Source organism: Meles meles, chromosome 12, assembly GCF_922984935.1.
Source record: "Meles meles chromosome 12, mMelMel3.1 paternal haplotype, whole genome shotgun sequence".
NCBI lineage: Eukaryota > Metazoa > Chordata > Mammalia > Carnivora > Mustelidae > Meles > Meles meles.
This window is the reverse complement of record NC_060077.1, coordinates 74009032-74031926: the sequence shown is the minus strand read 5'-3', so window position 1 is coordinate 74031926 and position 22895 is coordinate 74009032. Positions and strand designations below refer to the sequence as shown.

Sequence of the window (22895 nt, the reverse complement as noted above, 5' to 3'; positions counted from 1 at the left end):
TTTCGTTAATTCCGATTACTCAGGAAGATGGACTGATTCCACAGCATTGGTGCTAAGAGATTTAAAGAGGCACATTTAACCTCATATGTTTGCACAGGGCCTGTGTGGATGGGGAAGGATAAGCCTCTGGATGGGAAACAGGCCAGACAGGTAGAACATCCAGGGCATATGATTATGTGTCCCCACAGAGGAGAAGAGGGCTTCTTCACAGAGCTTCTCTCTTCCCCTCTGCTGCGAGCACTGAGGGAATTTTCAACAATACCACAATTTTGTTGTTCATAAACTTTCATTCATTGAGCCTTTACAAAGTTCCAGGACCTTTACTTAGCACTGCTTGGTTATCTTCACAGCAACCTCATTATGGTAGGCCCATTTTATAGAGAGAATACAAAGCCCAGAATATTCCCATAGGTGGCCAAGTTTACAGAAATAGTGAAGAACCAGAGTCAGGATCCAAAGTCCTGGCTGGCTGGCTCTGAAGCCCAATGCTCCTAACCACTGTGCTCTACTGTACAACTAACTGGGTTCTAAGGAATCTGCTTGCCCAGGTGGGCTATGATATAATAAGATCTGTACAAAGTCAGTGAGCAGTAGAGGAGTTGAGGTATGGATGTGTATTATCAATATATAGTGTGCCATAGTCCATGCTCTGACAAGACACCAGGTCACTGTGTCACAGGTTCTCACAAAACCCCAAGTCACTAGTTAACAATTCCAAAAAGACTGGCTGCATGAATTGAGTCTTGTAAAAATAAAATGCAAGAGTTAGTGCGAGGGATGAGAAAGTAAGACAGAGAGAAGAGTGTGCAAAGCCATGAGCACTGGAATATGCTTGTTTATGAAACTGCTATAAAAACTGAAGAAATAAGTGGGGATGGGGTTATACATAAGGATACAGAAGCAAGTGGGGGTCAGAATCTGTAGGGTCTTTAGGACACTAGAGAAAGTTCCCATTGTTCTGTGGTCTGCCCATATGACCAAAGGCCATTTTGACAGTATGTATAAAGCTTGGGAAATTCTGGTTTCTACCAAAGGGTCACCTCAACCCCAAGTCATAGAGTGACAACTACTAGCAGACAGAAAAGAAACATATCAGGAAAATCACAGGACATAGGTGAGCGATATTCTCCCAGGTTGCTATACTTAAGATTCTCTTTCTCACTTGCTCCCTCTCTCCTTTTTTTTTAAGTGAGGCAAATGCCCTTGGCTGTTCGTTGACAGCGTCATCGTAACACCTGCTAGAGTAAGCAGCAGATTTCAGTAATATTTAAAAGTTAAGGAGAAGCCAGCTCTGTTTGCTCGATGGTAAAAAAGAAAACAAACAAAACAAAAACCCAAAACCACTGACCTCTGATGTTTTAGGTCCAAGCTAACAAAATGAATCGATCAATATTTGTTAAAATGCAGATACCCTTTGACTCAATGACTGCATTGCTAGGAGTAGATGTTAAGAGACATGGCAAAGATAGGCACAGGAGAATATTCGCTGAGTACAAAAATATTCATGAAGGCATTATGAACAAAAGGGAAAAATTAGAAACAAACCAATATCAATATATGGATGGAAACTATAAAATCTTATACAGGAATTAAAGAAATGAGACTCATCTGTTAGAGTAAGAAAAGCTACAGCGTATAGGATAATCAAATATTCTCATTTATGTTAAAAACAATCAGTAAAGGGATTAAGGATTTGTTGTGATGAGCACTGGGTGATGTACAGAACTGCTGATCACTCAATTGTACACCCAAAACTAATACAACACTGTATGTTAACAACACTGGAATTAAAACAAAAAAGGACAATAAAGACAGAAAGTAGACTGATGGTTTCCAGGGCATGAGGTGAGGGATGAAGATGCTCCAGAGTCAGAAAGTGATGAGGGCTGTACAGCTATATGAATATACTAATAATGAGGGAATTACCTGCTTTCAAAGGTGAAATTTTATTGTATGTGAACTATTTCATAATAAAAGCAAGCCCCAGATATATGCAATGTGTATGTGTTATGGAGGTTGTGGGGTATTTAAAGAAGACATTTACTCAATCTACACCTACATCCTCCAAACACAGGCACCTCCAGGGCTGAGACTCAACTGGAAATAACTGTGGAGAAATAGCCACAATGCTTGCTCATGAAGAACCCAGTGCCCTGTGGGACACACGGGTTGCCCTTGCAAGCAATGCTCAAGCATCAAAGAAATACTAATTTTGTGTGTCATGTTCCAGGTTTTAGAGATGAATTCTCCTTGCAACAGGGGCCACAAAAGTCCAATCCAATAAAATCAACCAGTACTGAAACATAAGGTTGAAACTCTATACAGGATATTAATCCTTAACACACTTTCTTAAATAGACTCCTACTTGGTGAAATGCTCCAAATAAAATTTCAGCAAGTGAAGTTTCCTGAGCAGCCCCTTTTAAGGGTGGTAGAGCTTCAGGGTTACAATGAGAATGATTTATTTATTTATTTTTTTTTGGTAAAGTACAATTTTTAACAATGTGCATAACAACAAAAATAGAGGGTATATCAATCAAACAGTGGGTTTTATGACTCTGGTGTTCATCAATGGATTGAAGACATAGAGGCTTTGATAGGAAAAGCCATCAAAATGGAAAGGTGTGTGAGGATATGGGCATATGGTCTCTATGGTATATATGTGTGTTTAAATATCTCTGGACAACCTAGGCTTCACAATAGATAGTATAAACCTAATTGTTTAAAGATCATAACAGAAAACATGCAGATGATACAACACAGATGCTCTCTCACACACGTATCCTCCACCAGTGTGATATTTATCAAACCATTTACATGCAGTTACTCTGACCCTGGCTTACTAAATTCTCAATTAGTCATACTACTCCCAGACTTCACTGCCTTAAGGAAACTAAAAAAATTATTTTGGACTCCTGAGCCCAATTCCAATGTGTAGAGAAGGTGTTTCTGCAGCACCAATAATTCTCTGGACACCAACTGGGTGTTCTTACAATTTAACTCAATTCTGATCTCCATCCACCTGGAGACAGATCAGATTCCAAAGGTTAGGGGTTCAGTCCTACTGCCCCCCCACTCCCCACTTCAGAGGCTAGTTAGTCACAAACCCATGTTTTCACCTGTGCTTCTGACCCAATAACTATAGCCTGGAGGTTCCAACCTGCTAACCAGGGCCCACCCTTGAGTGGGATCCCAAAGTCAACCTCATGAACATAGCAAAAGACCTTAGTAGCTCTCAGGAGTAAGGAATTACCAAGGTTTTAAGAGCTCAGTGCTAGAAACAGGATGAAGGCCATATAGATATTTATTTTCAATCACAGTATCACAGTCTCAGAGCTCTATATGGTCCAGTTAAAGCAGGTACACCCATACCCGAGAGGCATTTAGAGACAAGCGTCAGTTAAGAACCTGAAATGAACTGTGTGAACAAAAGCATCTTCTCAGTAGCTTTTAGAGGGTTTCCAACTTTCCCTTCAGTGGAAAAACACTGAGCTCCGGGGCTAAGGCACTAGTTTTGGTCTTTTAATAGAAAGCCTCAAAAAAAACCAAACCAAAACAAAACAAACAAACAAACAAAAAAACCTCTAAAGAATTTTCAGCTAAGCAGTGGGAGAAGCAGATTTAAATATATTAATACTGTATTACATTATTATGTAAGAGTGTGTGTGTGTATGTGTGTGTGTGCGGTGTGTATTCCCAGTGTACTGTGAAATGAGATGGTAGATTGGGACCTACCCTGCTTATTTATTTGCTATCAAAAATATCCAACATTGCTGTTTTGTTGTTGCTGTTTTATGCCAAACGCAGGATTTAAGTTCCAAAACAAGTTACTTGCCACATCAAGAATACGTGGCTCCTTCATGTCTCCCAACGGCTCTGTATTCACTAGGAATCAACTTTTCTGATTTATTCTAATTCTCACAGCTACTGAATAATAGGCTTTTAAACAATTATGGGAGTAATGGCCAATGGGTTAGACTGCTTATTACAGAATATATGGAGACTGTAGGTACAAAATTAGACTATTAAAAAACAATAATTTCCTAAAGGAAGAAGAGTAACTGCTTTCACTAATGGTACTTTCACCTACATTCTAAAAGGAAAAGTTTAAAATGATGTAGGGACTACATACACTGAGATTTTCTATGATTTCTTTTAACTAACATAGTTTCTAGAACATCCCCTAAGTTTAACGGTTTCCTTACTTTGTAGAAAAACTTTGTATCTAATACAAATAGCTCAATTCAAAGGTTGTTATATAATATTACATTTAAATAATAAATTTTACTGTGGACGTAAAAAATATAATAGGAAAAAAAACAGGACCTGTGATAGGTTCATAAAAGTAAAAATGTTTGATTAACTTTATTATCAGTCATAATTTCATCAGAGATTTACAATGATGTCACCTGAGCTATCTACTTACTCTGTTTAAGTCTTTGTTAGGCCTGACATTTATCAAAAAAAAAAAAAAAAAAATTGAGCTTTTGTATTCCAAAGGGGTCTTCTAAATGCAAAACAGTTTTCTGTTACTATCACTGAGTTATTTTAAAAATTACTCCTGCATTTTTATTATAGACCCAGCAAAAATCACACTGTAACTAGCTTAACATTTGAGTAAAACAAACAAACAAACAAAACAAAAAAAAACAGTGCTCTTAAGATAATGATTTTTAGAATGAATTATTAGCTATTTCCATTGTCATATGAATTAGAATTCATAACAAAGAAAGGAAATGAAAGGTAGGAAGATTTTTTAAAATTTGTTTTGTTGATGTTTCTACTATAAAAAGCCCTGTCAAGTTCTCTTTTGTAATTTTTATAATGTAGAAGGTGCGCATATTTTTCAGGAATACATTTCTATTTTAATTTTATTGCAGAGTTAATTGACTTAGGAAGGAGGCAACTAAAAACCTATTCTTTAAAATGCAATTATTTAAGGCAAGGGTGCAGGAGGATGTGGGTAAGGAAGCACTGGGGCAATGTTGGTGATTATCCCAGTTTTATATAGCAATAAAATTAAAAGAAAATTATAAGATTAGCACACACACAACAATTACTTATAACACCACATTTCCTTCCTATATATATACATACATTTTACTCTCATGTTTTAAGCACAAACCAATAGGAACATTTAGCTAGCTGAAGATAATTAAGACCATTAAGAATTATAGTGTCTGAACAATTTATTTTCCTACACATTGTTTGAAAATAAATACTATTCTTATTGGATTAAAATAAAAAAAGCTTTGCTCTGTAACTGCACTTTCCCATAATAGAATTTTGAGAGTTTTCAAGGGCCTTGGGTTACATTTTCTAAACTGCTTGACCAGATGAACTTGACCTTCTAGGCAGGATTCTTATATGTGTTCCTGTAGAGAAAAGGAATATGAGCATTTTTCTTGCTGTTTCCTTTATATAACATTTGAGTGACCTGAGGCAATGTAGTTTATTCTCCTTTTTCTTAAGACAAGCTCCTTTTTCTGTTTCCTTTTAAGTAAAAACGTAAAGGTCAGATTATCATTTCACAAAATGCTCCATTCAGCTGAGGTGATTCTAGCTTCTCTCACCATAATATGCTTTCACTAATTATTTCATAACTCATTTAAATGGGAGGCATTCTGGAAGGGAATTCACTGCAACAACTCCTCAAGTAACTAATTTTTTTTTTTTAACACAGGGGAATTTTAATTATAATGCCTGTGTTATTTAAAAGCAGTGTGTGACAATTTCCATCTTGAAACATCTATTGTAATAAGGAAGAAGAAAAAAATATGCTCCTGAATGAAATAACAATTCAAGTAAAGGCAATTTAGTTGGCCTTTTATTTGCTTGATTTTCAAGAAATGGAAAGAAAAAAAATGCTAACTGAGCTTGAATTATGAAACCACTTACAAAGATTAAAAGATAAGAAAAATCTTACCCCTATAAAAGGTATATAAAAGCTTATTTTTTTTTAAAGATTTTATTTATTTGACAGACAGAAATCACAAGTGGGCAGAGAGGCAGGCAGAGAGAGAGGAGGAAGCAGGCTCACTGCTGAGCAGAGAGCCAGATGTGGGGCTAAATCCCAGGACCCTGGGATCATGACCTGAACTGAAGGCAGAGACTTTAACCCACTGAGCCACTCCGGTGCCCCTAAGCTTATTTTTAAAGTTATATGTTCTCTATACTTTAGGAGATATTTATCATGTGTCATCATTTAATGCATAATGGTGGTAGCAAAATCTCTCATTTGAGAAGAAAACAACCAAATCATAGTGTTTTCCCACAGGAAGTTGATATTTTCAAGGGACTAAGTGGATAAATAAAACCTATTATTAATATTATTAGTATTATGACAATGACTATTCCTTCCCTTTGTTTATATTTTGGAGAGTTTTATTGGTTAAAAATAAATGACTACTTAGGAAACTATTCACAGGGTTCTTACATCTAATCCTCAGATTGAGAAGCAAAGTGATAAGGGAATAAGTATATGCCAGAGTTAGAGAATGTGGGTTCTACTTTTTTTTTTAAAGATTTTATTTATTTATTTGACAGACAGAGATCACAAGTAGGCAGAGAGGCAGGCAGAGAGAGAGAGAGAGAGAGGAGGAAGCAGGCTCCCCACAGAGCAGAGAGCCCGATGCGGGGCTCGATCCCAGGACCCTGGGATCATGACCTGAGCCGAAGGCAGAGGCTTTGAAGGCAGAGGCTTTAACCCACTGAGCCACCCAGGCACACCTGGGTTCCACTTTTTGCCTGGAGAAAGTTCTCTATTAATCTGGGTATCTGTATCACAGAGCCTTTTTGAGCATTATGAGCTAATGTATATGAATATACTATACAAAGAGGAAAAGATCATACAAAAGTCAGTGGTTTTAATAGTCAAGAAGTAAATGCTTAAAAATTAACAAAAGAAGCATCTACCTGGATACAGATGCTCTATGATGTATAATGTATCCTGCAACCAGTGTCCATTTACCTGAGGAGGAGCAGATCCTAGTGCATCCCCAAGAGAGTAAATACAAGGAGAGGTAGTACTTGGGTTCCAGCTGTGATCCCCATGGCCCAGCAGGGGAAGTGAGTGGGCAAGGAGCTCGGTGGTTGGGTGAGTGTGTGGGTGGCAGATGGGAGGGATTAGTATTAAGAAAAATAAACAAGATGGTACTTTCATGATTATGCAGTGGAGCTTGGCAGTGATATGGTTTTCTTACACACTGGCATTGACTCCCCTCTCCCCCAGAGGAGAAGGGGTTATGAAAACTCTCAGACTAGACCAAAATACCCGTGAACTCAGCTTCAGTGAATCTTTTTCAGTTGGAAGGATAGTAAGAAGGCTCCATTGAGAAGACTGACCAGCATCTTTTTCTGATATGGTAACAGCAGTTCCATGATCTAGAACTCCTGGTTTGACCAGTACAAATTACATTGGCTTCATGGACAGAACACTAGATTAAGTTGTGAAAAATGAACCTTGTAGTCAAACAGATTTGGGCACAGCTTGCCAACAAACTGCATAGATTCAACTTTTAAAAACTCAATTCAGGCTTGCCAGTGTGTGCTTGTAGATTGCAAAAGCAGGTATCTGATCCAAGATGACAATATTTATAGCTCATGATTTGTACCCTATATTTCTTTTTCTCTTAATCCCTCCAAAAATGTTCTGAATCATCACAAGGAATATTCAAAGTTGTCATTCCCTAATAATACTAATAGCAATAACATCATAACATCCATTTTTAGGTCAATTTGTACTATTAACTGCTGCCATTGAATAAGAATTTACTCTGTACCAGGGCTTTCCATGCTAAATGTTATTTAAAAGTCAGCACAGCCTTAGGAGGTAGGTTATTGTTATGTCGATTTTACAAAAGAGAATCCAGAGGCTCAGAGAGCTGGCAACATCCGGAGTAGGGAAAATGTGCTTGGCCAGGTCCATGCTCATCTTGATGTTATGAATTTCAGAAGGAATGAGGAATTGGCACATGCCTTCTTTATTTTTTAAGTAGCATATCGATACCCCAGCACAGTCCGTTTCTACTTCCAAAGTCCTCAATAGTTAATTATTTTATAGACTACTGAGATATAAATCAAATTATTCCAATAATTTATCAACTACTGAGATATAAAGAAAATCACTCCAACTCTGTCCATCAAGTAGTTGTTTAATCTCATCAATCTCAAAAAAAGAAAGAAAGAAAGAAAGAGAGTGAGAGAGAGAGAAGTCGAGGAGGAGGAAGAAAACAAAGATGACATTGACAGTTGAGGAACCAAGGGCAAGCTACTCCATCATGGACCACTTTGGCATGAAGATTATTCGTATTCTGAGCAGAAAGCAGTAGAGACCCCAGGGGCTCAAGAGAAACTTTTGCCCCCCCCCAACTATACGGAATAATCTAAACTGGAGGTCTTCCCCCAGAACAAGGATTATCAGTGGAAATAAATTTTATTTGAAAATTTTTGCCATCCATATGGCAGGGCAAACCTCTAATTACCAAACTTTTCTTCCTCTTATTGCCCCGTGAAATGCATTCCTTTCTTCTGAAATCCAAAACCACTACCCCTACTCCTTAGTTCAGAATGATGTAGATACCTCATTTTGTCTGTGTGTCTCTGGGATTTCCATGTCTGTGTGGATTCCCTCTATGCACGCTATTAAATTCTATTTTCTCCTGTTAATCTGTTTTATGTCAATCTGGTTCTTAGTCCAGCTGGATGGACCCTTGAAAGGGACAGAAATTCTTACTCCCCAACAATGGAAACCTCTCCATATATGGCATAGCTCCATGTGTTCACTGGCAAAGCAAATAGCTAACGAATAAGTACGAAACATGCCAACACTCTGACAGGTATAGAGCGGGGTTGGGAAGGAGAAGCTTTGCAGATAAAGTTTGTCTCTGCTTCTCTCTTTAAAAGTCTCAATCTAGAAGGCTAAACAGAAATATCCATGGCAGAGAAATACTGCACCATTTTAGACTAGAGCTTACTGGATACAAATAAAAATTCCCCAGTTTCAGCCAGTACAGGCCAAGCTACTTTCAAATGGAATAATAGCCCTTACTGATAGAACTTGCAATTCTCAGGAATACCAATAGTCAATAGCTTGTTATACTGAGACCTTTTTTATTTATTTATTTATTTTTTTAAGAGAGGGAGAGAAGGGGGAGGGGCTGAAGGAGAGGTAGAGAGAGAATCTTAAGCAGGCTCCATGCCCACCACTGGGGGGCCCATCTCACAACCCTGAGATCATGACCTGAGCCAAAATCAAGAGTTGGAAGCTCAACCAAGTCACACAGGCACCCTATACTGAGACTTTTAATAAGATGTTAGACGGATGGTAGCCCTTGGTTTATCTTTCCTACTCTCCTCCTCCAGCTTCAGTTAAGTGCACAGTTAGGTTTAAGAGTTTGAAGAGCATGTGAGAAGTTCCTAGAAAATTAGATGAATGGTGCATGGCAAGAGCACGGTACGGAATGTTCTGATTGATTAAAGACAGATTTCATTTGCCACATTTCTTTCTCCTGAAAGACACTTTGAGAAAGCAAAAGGTGGAAGAGAGGCATTATTATATTAAATGGACTCTACACCACACTTGAGGGTACAAAACAGGTATTTGGGGGGGGGGTTGTTTGTTTTGTTTTTTCACTCACGCAAAGCTGACTGTTACCTTTTAGCGGTGACTGGTTTATTGACTGCTAATGCTTTAAAAATGAGATTAAATCAAGCCCATGGTCTTTATTACAAGGAAGATATATGCCCCTTGTGCATTCCAGTGGTTTGGCAATCTTAACCTCGACAGACATAACATTGATGTATGCTGTGTTGCCAAACAGCATGGTAAGTGTTTAAAATGCTGTGAACAGCCTTATTGCCTTGAAATGATACAATCTAATATTAGATTGTAACTCAGTGACTGAATCTGTCAACCCATCCTTCTACAGAATAGGAAAGTTGAAGCTACTTTGTTTTAATATCTCACAGGGAAGGGATCATTCTTCATTTCACCATTGAAACAGAGCAGGTAAAAGTGGATCTAGATGGCAGGGAAATGGAAACCACAATGAATCAGGTCATTTTCATGAACAGCACATATGCATCTGCCTTTTAGGACTGTCGAAGCGCCAGCCGAGCTCATTCAAATCTGCAGAACTACCTTAGCAGCATGGGTGACGGACGGGTGGGATCTGAAGGTCCAGAAATTCTTACGCTAGAAAAATCGAATGACACCCTTTTCACTTCACTTGGAATATCCTGGTAAAGCAGATTTTACCTTAATCCTCAGCGTTTATTCCACTTGTTCCTTTTAATCAATCATAATTAATATAGACTTTCAGTCCTCTCTACACTTTATGCTCATCAATCAAATTCCAGGCATGCATCACTCAAAGGACCCAGCTTTGGTTTGCATGATCAGAATGCCACCTCATGTGCTTCCTGAGTAAAGAGGACTTTCTGCAACTGTGATGGCCTGTCATCGCTAAAGCAGTCAGGACACCACCAGGTGGGCCGACCAGACCATTCACGTTTTCCTTGAGACTGAGGGCTTGGTTCCTAGGGCATAGTACTTTCAAATGCTAAAACCAGTTCAGTTCTGGTTAAAGCGGAATGGTTGGCCACTATCTCTCTAGGTGAAGACTTGCCCCCCATCAAAGACATTTTTGCTCAGGCATAGTCTGGTTTGTGACACTCTTTTGTGGCATGAAACCAGATTTCTGGACTAAATGCATATCAGTATGCAATATCTGCAGTATCTGATTTTCTATGCTGTCACCTGACAAGAACATCTCTTGCAGATTTTAGCTTCCTCGCACCCTCAGTAGAAGAATGAGTGCTGGAGTGGTGGTCCTGTCCAATTGTCCTAGTACATGTTACTGCTGAAAATGAGTCTTCATTCTTATCAGTATTCTAGATTTTAGACAAAATGGGACCTGAGAAAAGAAGTCCATATCAAATGGTTGCCCTCTTGGTTTAATTGCAAATTGTTATTTCTCATTTGGAAATCTGTATGTTGCAGTTCAAGCCATTATCATTAAAACAAAATACACTGCTCTGAAGGAAAAAAAAAAAAGAAAGAAAGAAAAAGAAAAAAAGCTCTGCAAAATGTCAGGATTAGTGATTCTCTAAAATGGAATTAATTAGGAAATCATTTTTCCTAATATTTTCAACTAATAAAAAGTCCTCCCTGCAGACACAGGTAGTATATCAACTTCAGACAGTCTTTGTTTCTAAAAATCTCATTTTCAGAATGGTTGCTGAGATCCTTCCACTGTTTTCCAAGCAATTAAGGAGAAAATAAGTCAAAATCATAAGGGGATATGCATTTATCTTTTTTGCATTGTTCCCTTATCCTAAAAATTCATACTGTTTCTACAAACAGTATTCCTTATTCCCAAAAAAAGGAATAAGAAGAGTTGGAGAAGGAGGAGGAGAAAAAGGAAGAATCCACTTACCTGCTACAGCAACTTTTGCTGTCCGACTAATAATCGACCCAGAATCTCCTAAAGATGCCTCACATTGGTAAAGACCCTCATCGGGCTTGTGGTGCCTGGAGTGAAGTATGTTTTGTATCAAGAGAGAGCCATTTGGAAGTTGCTGCTTCCTTTCATCCATTCCCAAGGCCAGGTGGACGCCATCTTTCTTCCACTTGATCATCGGGACTCCCCGGTCAGACTCCGCAGAGCAGTTCAGGAGGACATTTCCTCCCCGCATGGTGACAGCATCGGAAGGCTCCGACAGGAAGTGTAGTGATGTGAAAGGCTTAATCTGGAAACCTGGAGCAAGAAAGCAAGAGGGAAATATGTTCACTTATTCAAAGGGATCATAGGCTTTCATATTTTGCTTCTTCTTTACAAAACTTTTCAAAACAGCAGGGGTCTTTGAAAAATATCAAAGAATAAATGATATTCTGTTAAAGGGACAAAACAAATGAAGACGCCCCAGTTGAGCTAACCAAATTAATGAAACAAATGACCGAAAAGTAATAATGTGAGAAATTAAAAATTCATACAAATCTAAGTATGGCCATCACCACTTATAAGTCAATGCTTAAATATAAAGACAGAAAAAGCTAATAATTTCCAAATAAAACTAGATATTTTAAAGTAACAATGCTTAGTAGTGGAGAAGCAGTAGTAGTCCCCTAGGATTTGGGGGACTTTTTTTTTTTAATATTTTTATTAACATATAATGTATTATTAGCCCCAGGGGTACAGGTCTCTGAATTGCCAGGTTTACACTTCACAGCACTCACCATAGCACATACCCTCCCCAATGTCCATAACCCCACCCCCCCCTCCCTACCCCCTCCCCTCGGCAACCCTCAGTTTGTTTTGTGAGATTAAAAGTCTCTTATGGTTTTTCTCCCTCCCGATCCCATCTTGTTTCATTTATTCCTTCCTACCCCCCAAACTGGGGGACATTTTATATCTCTGCACTTTGCACCCATTAATTTTTTTTGAAAAAAGTCTACTCAGATATGGCATTTTATTAACAACAACAAAAATCAACTGAACACCATAAAGAAAGTCATTTAGAACAAAGCTGTGGTGAGTTTTAAAATAGGTAACAAATCCCCACTTGCAGAAGCAAGTCAATAATGCCACTACCTATAATCAGAAATCCCTGAAGTGTCTTAATTTCCACCTGAATGTTGCTCATGAGGCAGGAAATCTAAGTGAATATTATATTATATTCTGTCTCTCTCTTTTTTTTTTCTATAAACATAAATGAACATAAGAAATCAACAGGAGGAAGAGAAAGTCATTGAAGAATCCCAAGGGGGTGAAATAAGTATAATTAGTTAAAGTATATTATATTCAGGGCTCACAAAATAGCATTTAGCAGAATGCTTGGTTGTTGAATCATAGGCTTTGGCAAGGTTTTTGGAGGTCACTGGGCACACCCTCTGTTCAAACAAGTGTATGCCTAAATCATTCCAGTTGAATTACTTTTAATTTCATTTTTTAACCATCTCTGGGGCTAGGGATTCTACAATGGCCCTTGGTATCTTGTTTTTAATATTGAATTTTTCGTAGAGTAACTGAATTTTCTTGCTTCTATTTAATCTCGAATTTTGTCCTGAATTGCTTTGTGTGAAAACACAGAGGAGATGAACATTTCTTTTTAGGAGCCCTTTATTCTTCTGAAGCATTTAATTTCTCTAAAAATACCACCTAAATTATGTTTTAACCTTCATGTATTTCAGGATAATGACCTCAATTTCATTAGCTTCCTTAATTTTTCTGTGATGGAAACAAATATTTGTGTGTGTGTGTGTACTTTATGTAAACTTTCTAGTTTTCTATCATTTAAAAGGCAGGCATCTAAATTGCCTGTCATCAATATTCTCTTAAAGGATTGGTCCATCCTAGCTCCAATGGGTAGATTCCTTCTTAACTTTGTATATACCCACTTTCCAGCGAAGATAAAAGCTGGACAGTTTCTCACTTTCCTCTGTAATGTTACCTGTCCTAATCAATTTTTCTAAGCCTTCCTTCTGAAGCCTCTTATCTCGCTTCCCTGTTGAACTTCTCCCAGTGAACTGCAGCATTTACCCTCATACACTCATCTCACCCAATGAGACCATTCATCCAAAGAAAGCAGCCAGACCTTTGCTCAGATTAATAAAATTATAAAATTGCAGTGAGGAGTTAAGTCTCCCAGAAGCGACATTGATAAAACATCTCAAAAGATACAGCCTAGCCCCCTCACTGCCCACGAAGCTCCTCCTAACCCCCAAATCATCTTGGTGTAGCCAACTTACTTTTTACTGCCTATTTTTCTAGGGAGAATTATATCAGATTGGGGGGTCTGGATATTTCACCCTTGGTCCTGGCATTACTACTTAAAGATCCATGACTCAAATAAATCTTTCAAATCCTCAGAATTTCAAATCCTCAGTTCCTCCATCTGTAAAGTGAGGGCATTGAACTAAGCAATCTCTAAGTTTCAACATCTAGTTTGGAAACTTTCAGAGCTAGGATGAGTTGAAGGCATCCATCAAGAGAATCCTGCTCTGAGCTTACTGAGAAGCAAACTGATGTTGCAGTAAATGACTCCCCCATGTCTACATGATACCCTTCTTTATAAGAAAAGAAACACAAGTCAGTGAACACCGCGCCTGAGATACCAAGGATGGGAAAGCAGAGAGGAGTTCCAATGTCCTTGAATGTCAAGATATTTCACTAGAGTAGTACTGCAATTTCCATAAAAGTGACATTAGTAGGGTAGAAATAAATTTAGAATTCAAGACCATGCAACTGTATTAAAAAGCATTTATTGCTTTTTGGTTGTTCCCGGTGCCTATATTTTAAACAACAATTTCATGTTGAACACCTTATTTATGTCACAGAACACATAATACATTGAATGCAGCTGTTTATGACAGCATGTTAATGAGTATATGTGCCCATTATCACAAATAAATAATCCACTTAATCTGAAACAAGGAGTTTATGAGTTTTCGGTGCTGTGAGTACATAATTTAGGAAAGTTAAATAAAAATTAACTTTTCTTCAAAATGATTACCCTTGCATTTTGCTGGCAATTTGAGCTTCTGTACTCCTTATAACAATTACATTTTTAATGCATTGCTGAGGAATACAGGTATCTCATTGCTTTAAGTAACTTGAATTAGTTACTTTGTTTTTAGAAAAGATGGTCTCAGGTCAACAGAATCTGTTGAGAAGCAATACATATGTGTCCAATGTTCCTCTTCTCAAAGTTCAGTCTATGTAGGCAAAGCTGTTTGCATCCCCTTAGTAAGTATTCCACAGGGGCTTAAGAAATGCCCCACTAACATAGTACACGACCCCAACTTAGGTTGCCCCTTTTTCCTCTTCTCTTAGGATACTCGATCCCCCTGGAGGGGTTTTGCCTGCCAATATATTACCTTTTAATATGAAATAATTTTTATCCAATTGTTTCATCCAAGAATCACTATCTAAAATCAACTACACTGGTCGAATATTTGAACAGAGAAAGATAGATGATAACATTGGAGCCTGTAGCTCAAAAAGCTGTGGCTGGAATTTGGACAAGCAGAGTTGGATGGGGGACAGATTGTCTGGGAAATGAGTGAAAGAAATACCCAGAAAGCAACAGAAGAATGCTTTCGAAGAGTTACAATTTCACAGAGGATTTTACATTAGATTGACTATGATAGGGATTTCATCCAGAAGGAAGGCAACTAGATAAATTTTTGTTTGTTTTGGTTTGGTTTTATCTTTAAATAGTAACATTTCTCAGCCTTGTTTCATAAAAGAAGTGATCTTATGGCGTGCTGTAAAATTAAATGATTCATTACATTTTGGAGAAATCTATCTGAGAGTACCTAAGTACCACCCACTAAGAAATCTGAACGGCTGAGTCTAAGAGCAGAGTTCCTGATTAGCATGAGTGATTGCCTCTTCTCCCTCCAAATGTTGGCTTGGGAAGATCTCTAGATCTTCTCTGGGTAGGATTTTGGCATAGAGCCAAAGATGCATTTAACCAGTTGGTCTTTTCTTATTTGTGTCAGTCTGAGAAAAAGTAATAAAGTGTCATATTGTTCTTGGACACGATTCTTTATTTTCATCTTCTTCTGAAAGACCGTATTTTTTAAGCACATAATAACGAAGCAAATCCTTCAATGTTTTTCCAATATAGATATAGAGGAGGGCTTGATGGGTGCCCCAAAGAAGAAATACCAACTTTTATTTGCTTTGGTTTTGTCAGACATAAATAAGCATCAGAAATAATACTCTCAGAGCTATTCAAAGTTTATATTAATTGAATATCTAGAGATTGAAAAGATCTGTAATGTATTTTAGAAACTCGCCAAAATAATCAAATAGTGAAAATCTTTCTGTTAGCGTAAGTTCCTTTGTGTATGCCCTCCTTCTCATATTCTTCTTAATGTCAAAGACCATCCAGTCACAGAGGCAGACTAACTTAGAATGGGTTTTTTAAAGTATGACATTTTATCTACAATATCAAACATTGTTAAGTGTAAAAAATAATTCCTCACGGAATCAGAAATTCCTTTCCAAGTCCAAAATGTAAAAGCTTCTGGTTAAAGCAATAAAGGCTAAAAAAATGAAATTTATGAAAAGTAGCATAAAAGTAAAAAGCAGCTCCTGAAAAGATTTTAAGATTAGAAAATGTCGAACAAGTCCCCATTGCACGTGCTATGCATAATTTTATCTCTTTTTTTTTTTAATATTTATTTGACAGAGAGAAATCACAACTAGACAGAGAGGCAGGCAGAGAGAGAGGAGGAAACAGGCTCCCCGTGGAGCAGAGAGCCCAATGTGGGGCTCGATCCCAGGACCCTGGGATCATGACCTGAGCCAAAGGCAGAGGCTTTTAACCCACTGAGCCACCCAGGCGCCCCGCATAATTTTATCTCTTTTCAAATTACAAAACTTTCACTGTGGGATGCTTGGAGATTTAGATGATCCCCAGTTTTTGTAATCAACCCAGAAAACTCTGCCATCGTTCTCTCTTCTTAAAAATATATGCTACTGCATCTGCTTCTCCGGCATTAAGGAAATACATCTCCACTGAAGGGAAGTAAAATTGTTCTGTGAATGATGGAATACCCTTTTTAAGTCATCAAACACCAATTTTAAGTACAATTATAACTCTAGACTTCAGCCCTAATGAAAGTTTATAATCGTTCTGAGGCTTTGGTTTGGAATGGGAAATTTAAAAAGCAAAGCAAAGCAAAGCAAACCAAAACAAAACACAAGAATTAAAAGACCCCGTGACTATATGTAACTTTAACTGGGTTTAGGATATCCGAATATAAATTCCGAAACAGTGATTCTCAAACCACAGTTCCCAGACTAGCAACAGCAATACCAGGAACCTATTAGGATCTTAGAACCTGTACAATCTCTGGCTCCACCCCAGACCTACCCAATCAGTAGTAACTTTGGGGATAGAGACCCACAGGGCTTAATCAGACTAACAGGAGATTTTCGTATTCACTAAATCTTGACAACTGCTTCTCCAAGGTATCTGGTGGCCTGGACTAGAGCATCGTTGTCCTTGTGTTCTTTGTACTTCTGTGTTACAATTCTCCGTAGTTGGGAAATGTATGTAATTTGGGTCAATTATTTTTCTAAGTAGGGAAATGAAGTTATGGGGATGACCCAGGAAGGCAAATAACCGAACGCCAATAATACATATTGTATTAATATTTGCAGCACACTTCTCTTTGAAAGTTTAAAAAATAGTGGAGAAAGGGCCAAGGAAGAGGGTTATTGTTAACAATACGTCCGCTTTCCCCTTTGCAGCCAGCACTTAGTTTGGACCCCAAATGGTTGTACTCCATTAAGCCAAATTTAAATTCCAGTCAATTTAACATTTAGAGTGCTCCTTGGAGTTTCCTCAGTTCTTCATACAAGGAGCTGTCAAAGGATGTCTTTTTTCAACTATGATAGCTACAATCCTCTTTCAAAAGGAGTTTTGGTAAATATAGTAATCTCTATCAGATTGCACTTCTTTCATTACATGTTATGTCCATGGTGTAACTGTAGCCTTTTAAACCACTGGAACTCTAGACACTTGCTTGGCTGATCTACCCCTCACTTCAGTGTAGTATCTAGATGGGCAAAACCATAATTGTACTCACTCTGCTGCAGCCTGGGGTGTGGATACATTAGGTGCTCTATCTTAATGCAAGACTTGAACGTCAGCCAGCCCAGAGCAAGACAGTGTATCTCACTAAAGGACCAGAACCAGTGACCACTGGGGCTTCTGTGAAGTGTCGGTGCTTTTTTTCTACTTTGTTAAGAGACAAAGTAAAAATAATTGTCAAAAGATGGGGTTGTATTTTTTCTTTTTAATTGTGTACATACCAGTCTTTCCGAGAGACTAGCATATTTTGAAGCTGTTCAACTTCAAGAGAATTTTTTTTTTAAATCACTAACAGATGGGAATTAGAAATGAATTAGATGTTGTGGAATTTATTCCTTAATTTGAATGATGCAAAAGAAGACTTATTGGGAAGAAATACAGGTATGTTTTATTATGGCAATGTATTAAGTATCATTAAATTGTAGAGAAGCTATGGATGGAAAATTTAAATTAAAAATTTTAAAGGACACTTCAGGTTCCTCCCCCATTACAGTTGCCAGATTTAGCAAGTAAAAAATTAAAGATATCAGTCATATTTGAATTTCAGGTAAACAACAAATAATGGTTTCATATAAATATGTCCTAAATGCTTATATTTAATAAATACTGCATAGGGCATACTTACACAAAAATATTATTTGCTGCTTACCCCAAATTCACATTTAACTGGACATTTTCAACCGTATCCCCATGAATTACTGCTTCCTTGAAATAATGGCAAAAGTGATCAAATACCATGTGAATGTAATCCTACTCTGCTCAGCTCTCACATATCTGAAGAGAAGAGCAAACTCTTGGGCTTCCATGATTGAATCAGGAAAAGTGATTTCGTGTCAGGACGTTTTCTGACCTAGTCCAGTACCACCAAATAGCCACGGAGAAAGGTTGTTGAACTCGATTTGTTCTTGACACAGTGATTCTTCTTTTCTCTTCCCTTTTACAAGACAGGGAGCAAAACTCAGAAATACAAATACATGATGTGAAGTTCAAGAAACAAGTGTCCCAGCAGAAATTGCTTCGTGAGCCCACACGGAGGATCCACATCAGACATGCTGAGCACATGGCACCTTCCACAAGGCAGAGGAAGCTTCGCTAAGATCTGAGGTTTTTATAGGGTGAGAAGTGTGTGCCCCAGGCAACTGTCTGAGTGTCCTCTGGCTAAATCCAGTAGTAAGGAGAAACGATAAGGGCCAAGATAGAGTGGGAGAGTACCCTCCCCATCCCTTTGCTGCTTTAAGAGCTAAATCTCTGAATCACAGCTTGATTTTGCTGTGTGATACTGAGGAAATTGCAATGGGAATTTTTTTTTTTTTTTTTTTTTTTTTCAGCTCAACAGGTAACACAGTCTGACATCTAGGTTATCATTCCCTGGGCCTCATGCAAAATTAACATTTAAAAGAGAAACTTAGATGTCCTGCTTAATCTGCCCTGGGTTTGAACCTTTAACCCCCCTCATTTTGCTTAAATATAAGCTGGCTTTCTCCTCCCCTTGTGTTTTTCATCAGTCTTTCTCAAAGTAGAGGGATGGACAGCTTTTCATGAAGGCACAGCTGTCAATGAGAATAATAAGGAAGACTATTCAGAATATTCAGAAAAAGTACCAGTTAATGGGTACCCAGCACATAAGAATAACTCCATCTGGATGACAGCGAAGAGAGGGCAAGCTTTGAAGATGCCATTAATTTTGAGGGGACTAATGGACTTTTAATCAAGTTACTTCCATTTACTGTACACAAATAAGCAAATGTGGACACAAAACCAAATACAATAATTGCCTATAATCCTGTTCACCTAGTGAAAGCCACTGTTAAAGTTTATGTGCATTTCCTTCTAAGAAATGATTCATTTTGGGGCGCCTGGGTGGCTCAGTGGATTAAGCCGCTGCCTTCGGCTCAGGTCATGATCTCAGGGTCCTGGGATCGAGCCCCGCATCGGGCTCTCTGCTCCGCGGGGAGCCTGCTTCCTCCTCTCTCTCTGCCTGCCTCTCTGCCTACTTGTGATCTCTCTCTCTCTGTCAAATAAATAAATAAATAAAATCTTTAAAAAAAAAAAAGAAATGATTCATTTTTTGATTTGTAGTGATTTGCTTTATTATTCACATGGTTGTAATAATATTTGAGAGAAAATGAGAGTGAGAGAGAGAGACAGAGGGAGAGAGAGCACTCACCCATAAGAGTGTGCACAAACTCTGGTCTCTTTTATAAGGCCTCTAATCTCATCATGGGGTCTCCACCCTCATGACCTCAAATAAACCCAATTACCTGCCAAAGTCTCCACCTTGAAGAACTCTGTATGGAGAGTGAAGGGTATAAGGTCCCGAGGTGTGAGTATGAATGGGCTTTCCCAGGAACGGAGAGAGACCTATAGGACAGGACTGATCAGTCTGAGGGAGAAGAGTTCAAGGAGATTAGGTTGAGAGGCCAATGGGAGGTGTGTAGGGCAAAAGAACTTTGTTTTAACTCTGACAAAGATGGAAACCTAGTGGAGCATTTTGACCAAAAAGTGAAAAGGTCTAACATATTTTAAAGCAGTAGCTCTCATTAGAGAAAGATTTTTGTCCCCCGGGAGACATCTGGCAAATGTCTGGAGACATTTTTGGTTGTCATAAATGGGAAGGTGCTATTGGCATCTAGTGGTGAGAGGCCAGGGATGATGTCATACAGGCTACACTTCACACTTCACAAGAGAGAATCCTCCAGTTCCAAACATCACTAACTTGAGGATGAGAAACCCTATAGCAAAAGGTCACCTTGGTTGCTGTGCTAAGAACAGGGGTCATCAGAAGCCGGGAAACTGGCCAGCAAGTTACTTCCATCCTCCAGGTGAGAAATAATGGGACTTAGAGGAAACTCCTGCAGTGGAAGTGGTAAGAAATGGTCAGATTCCGAATCCATTCTGAAGGTAGAGCCATAAGGTTGTTGAGGGATTAAAGTGGATTTTTCAAAAATAAAAAAAATTTAAAAAAAAGGAAAAGTCTCAGATGACCCCAAGTAGATCAATAGAGCAACTTATGCAATTTATATGCAAAAAAAGGCATACTGTCTGTTGCAAAAAAAAAGCTCTCAGCACAAGGGGTCAGGAGACCTGAGTTTATTGTGTAATTCTGTCACTCACCAAGCCTGGGCCACACCCTTGGGAATCCATGTACTCACCGATAGAACAAGGACATTGGACTAGCTAACTTTTAGGTGGCTTCAGCTCTAACAGTTGTGAGTTCATCCTTATTAACTTTGCTACTTACAAAAATTTTACTCTTAAGTTTAGGAGGAGATTTGTTATGTGAAGAGATTTGCTATAATCACCCTGTGATCAGTTTATCACAGACGCATATGAGTCCACCAAGAGGTGCAGTTACAGAAGGTGTCAAGAGACCAACCACCACCCACCTCGTTATCCATAAAACAGAAGGAGTCTAATCTTTCTCCTTGAAGAGAAAAGACCCCAGAGGTCACTCTGCCGACAAAGCAAGGCAGCTTTATTATGATTCATGAGAAATGAAGTATTCATCTTGTGGAAACTGCTGTTACCAATATAAAGGATTAATCCCATAAAGGTCTGACAGGTCCAGAGAAAGCCTTAAAAATTCAGCAAACCTCATGGCTGACACTGCGGTATGAAGTCTGATGTGGGGACCCATACTGATAAAACATTTGTGTTATAATGAGTTCTATTTTCTCAAAATGGAGGCCAAACCGTGGTTTTCATTAAAATGCTGTCATTCATTTTGTTGTGATATTTACCGTATCCTGTCTAAGCAGAAAAGTGATATTTTCCTGCTAAGCCCATAAATGACATCAAGAAGAAAAACCTATAATGATAAGAGAAACACCAGCTTTGGAACTGAGAGCCAATGAGTTTTAAAACATTCAGGTCAGTGTTTATTAAACACGATATGTTATTAACTGGTGATTTACGTTTAATGGGAGATGAAGTTTCTTCGGAAAATCAGAACTATAAGGGAATTTCTGAACCCTAAATATGTAACATATGCATGATTTATGTGAACTTCAAGGATGAAGGAAATATGTGTGTGTCCCTCACCTAAAGGATCTAAAAGATGAAGAAGTGCATTACTTACCTAAAAAGGGCTTATTGCATGAATGAATTAGTTGCTGCAATTTCCTGAAATGTTCTAATCAGAGCCTTCCCTAGAATCCAGTGGTTATTGCCTTGGACCTGCCTGGCCACCAGGAGGCGGCCAGTGTTGCTGGTTCTCTATGCCTGCACAGTGGTTCAGGGTTAAACATGGGGGCCAATGAATGACTGACTAGTTATAAATCATAAGCCAGTTAAGTAATAAACATGAACTCTCATCAGGTTCCCATTTTACGAAATGGAAAAGTTAGACACAGGCCTTGCAGAGATGGGATGTCTCACTGAGCAGCAGAGACTGTTCTGGTTCTCCAAGAGATAATGCTTTATTCTCCTTCCCTTGAGGCTCTACTCTTTCTATCACATAACATATTCCTAAGAATTTCTTCCTTATTTTACTGAAAACTTCAAGGGAGCAGAAATAAATTGTATTTGTTTATCTCACGCAACCCTTAGTAGTCTTTTTCCCTCTCAGAGGTATTTAATATTTATTGAATAAACTTTATACCCAAAAACATGAATAATTTAGGAAAATTCCTTAAATCAGTGAGAGAAAATCATAACATGCATGACCTAATTCTCCTACGTTGGCTGTGAGTGACGGAGATTACTAGATATTGCTGTCAATAAAACGAAAATCAATACCCACACTGATAACATTTTCCCTGCATATTTGGAGGCAAGGCTGGCCAACGCTTTCTGTCAAGAGCCAGATGGTACATGGTTTTTAGCTTTCTGAGCCAAAGGCAACTCTGAGGATACTATATAAGTACTTATATGATGATTTAAAAGGTAACTATTTAAAAACGTCTACACCATTATTAAACAAAGAAACATAAACTGGCAGAGGGCCAAGTCTAGTCCACTGTCAGGCTGTAGTCTTTGGCCCCTGTTCTGGGAAGATGCTGTTGCTGATTAACAGGTACCAGCGATTCAAGCCTGGAGCTGTCACCTTGTGCTCAACTCCCTACTTTCTTTCTTTCTTTTTTTTTTTTTAATTTTATGTTTTTTATTTTGTTTGTTTATTTTTCTTCTACTTTTTTTTTCTGGAGTGTGGTTAGAATTTTCTTTTCTTTTTTTTTTTTATTTCTTTTCAGCATAACAGTGTTCATTGCTTTTGTACACACCTAGTGCTCCATGCAACACGTGCCCTCACTAATACCCACCACCTTGCTCCCCCAACCTCCCACCCCC

General features: G+C 38.3%; 1 protein-coding gene across 1 annotated transcript in view; it reads right to left on the bottom strand.

Moving 5' to 3' along the window:
- Positions 1 to 22895, bottom strand: part of DCC (DCC netrin 1 receptor) — a 1182017-nt gene that overhangs the window by 779418 nt on the left and 379704 nt on the right. Inside the window, exon 2 of the mRNA XM_046024141.1 lies at positions 11438 to 11758. Coding sequence (XP_045880097.1) covers positions 11438 to 11758 — 321 coding nt within the window. The remainder of the gene's footprint in view (positions 1 to 11437; positions 11759 to 22895) is intronic.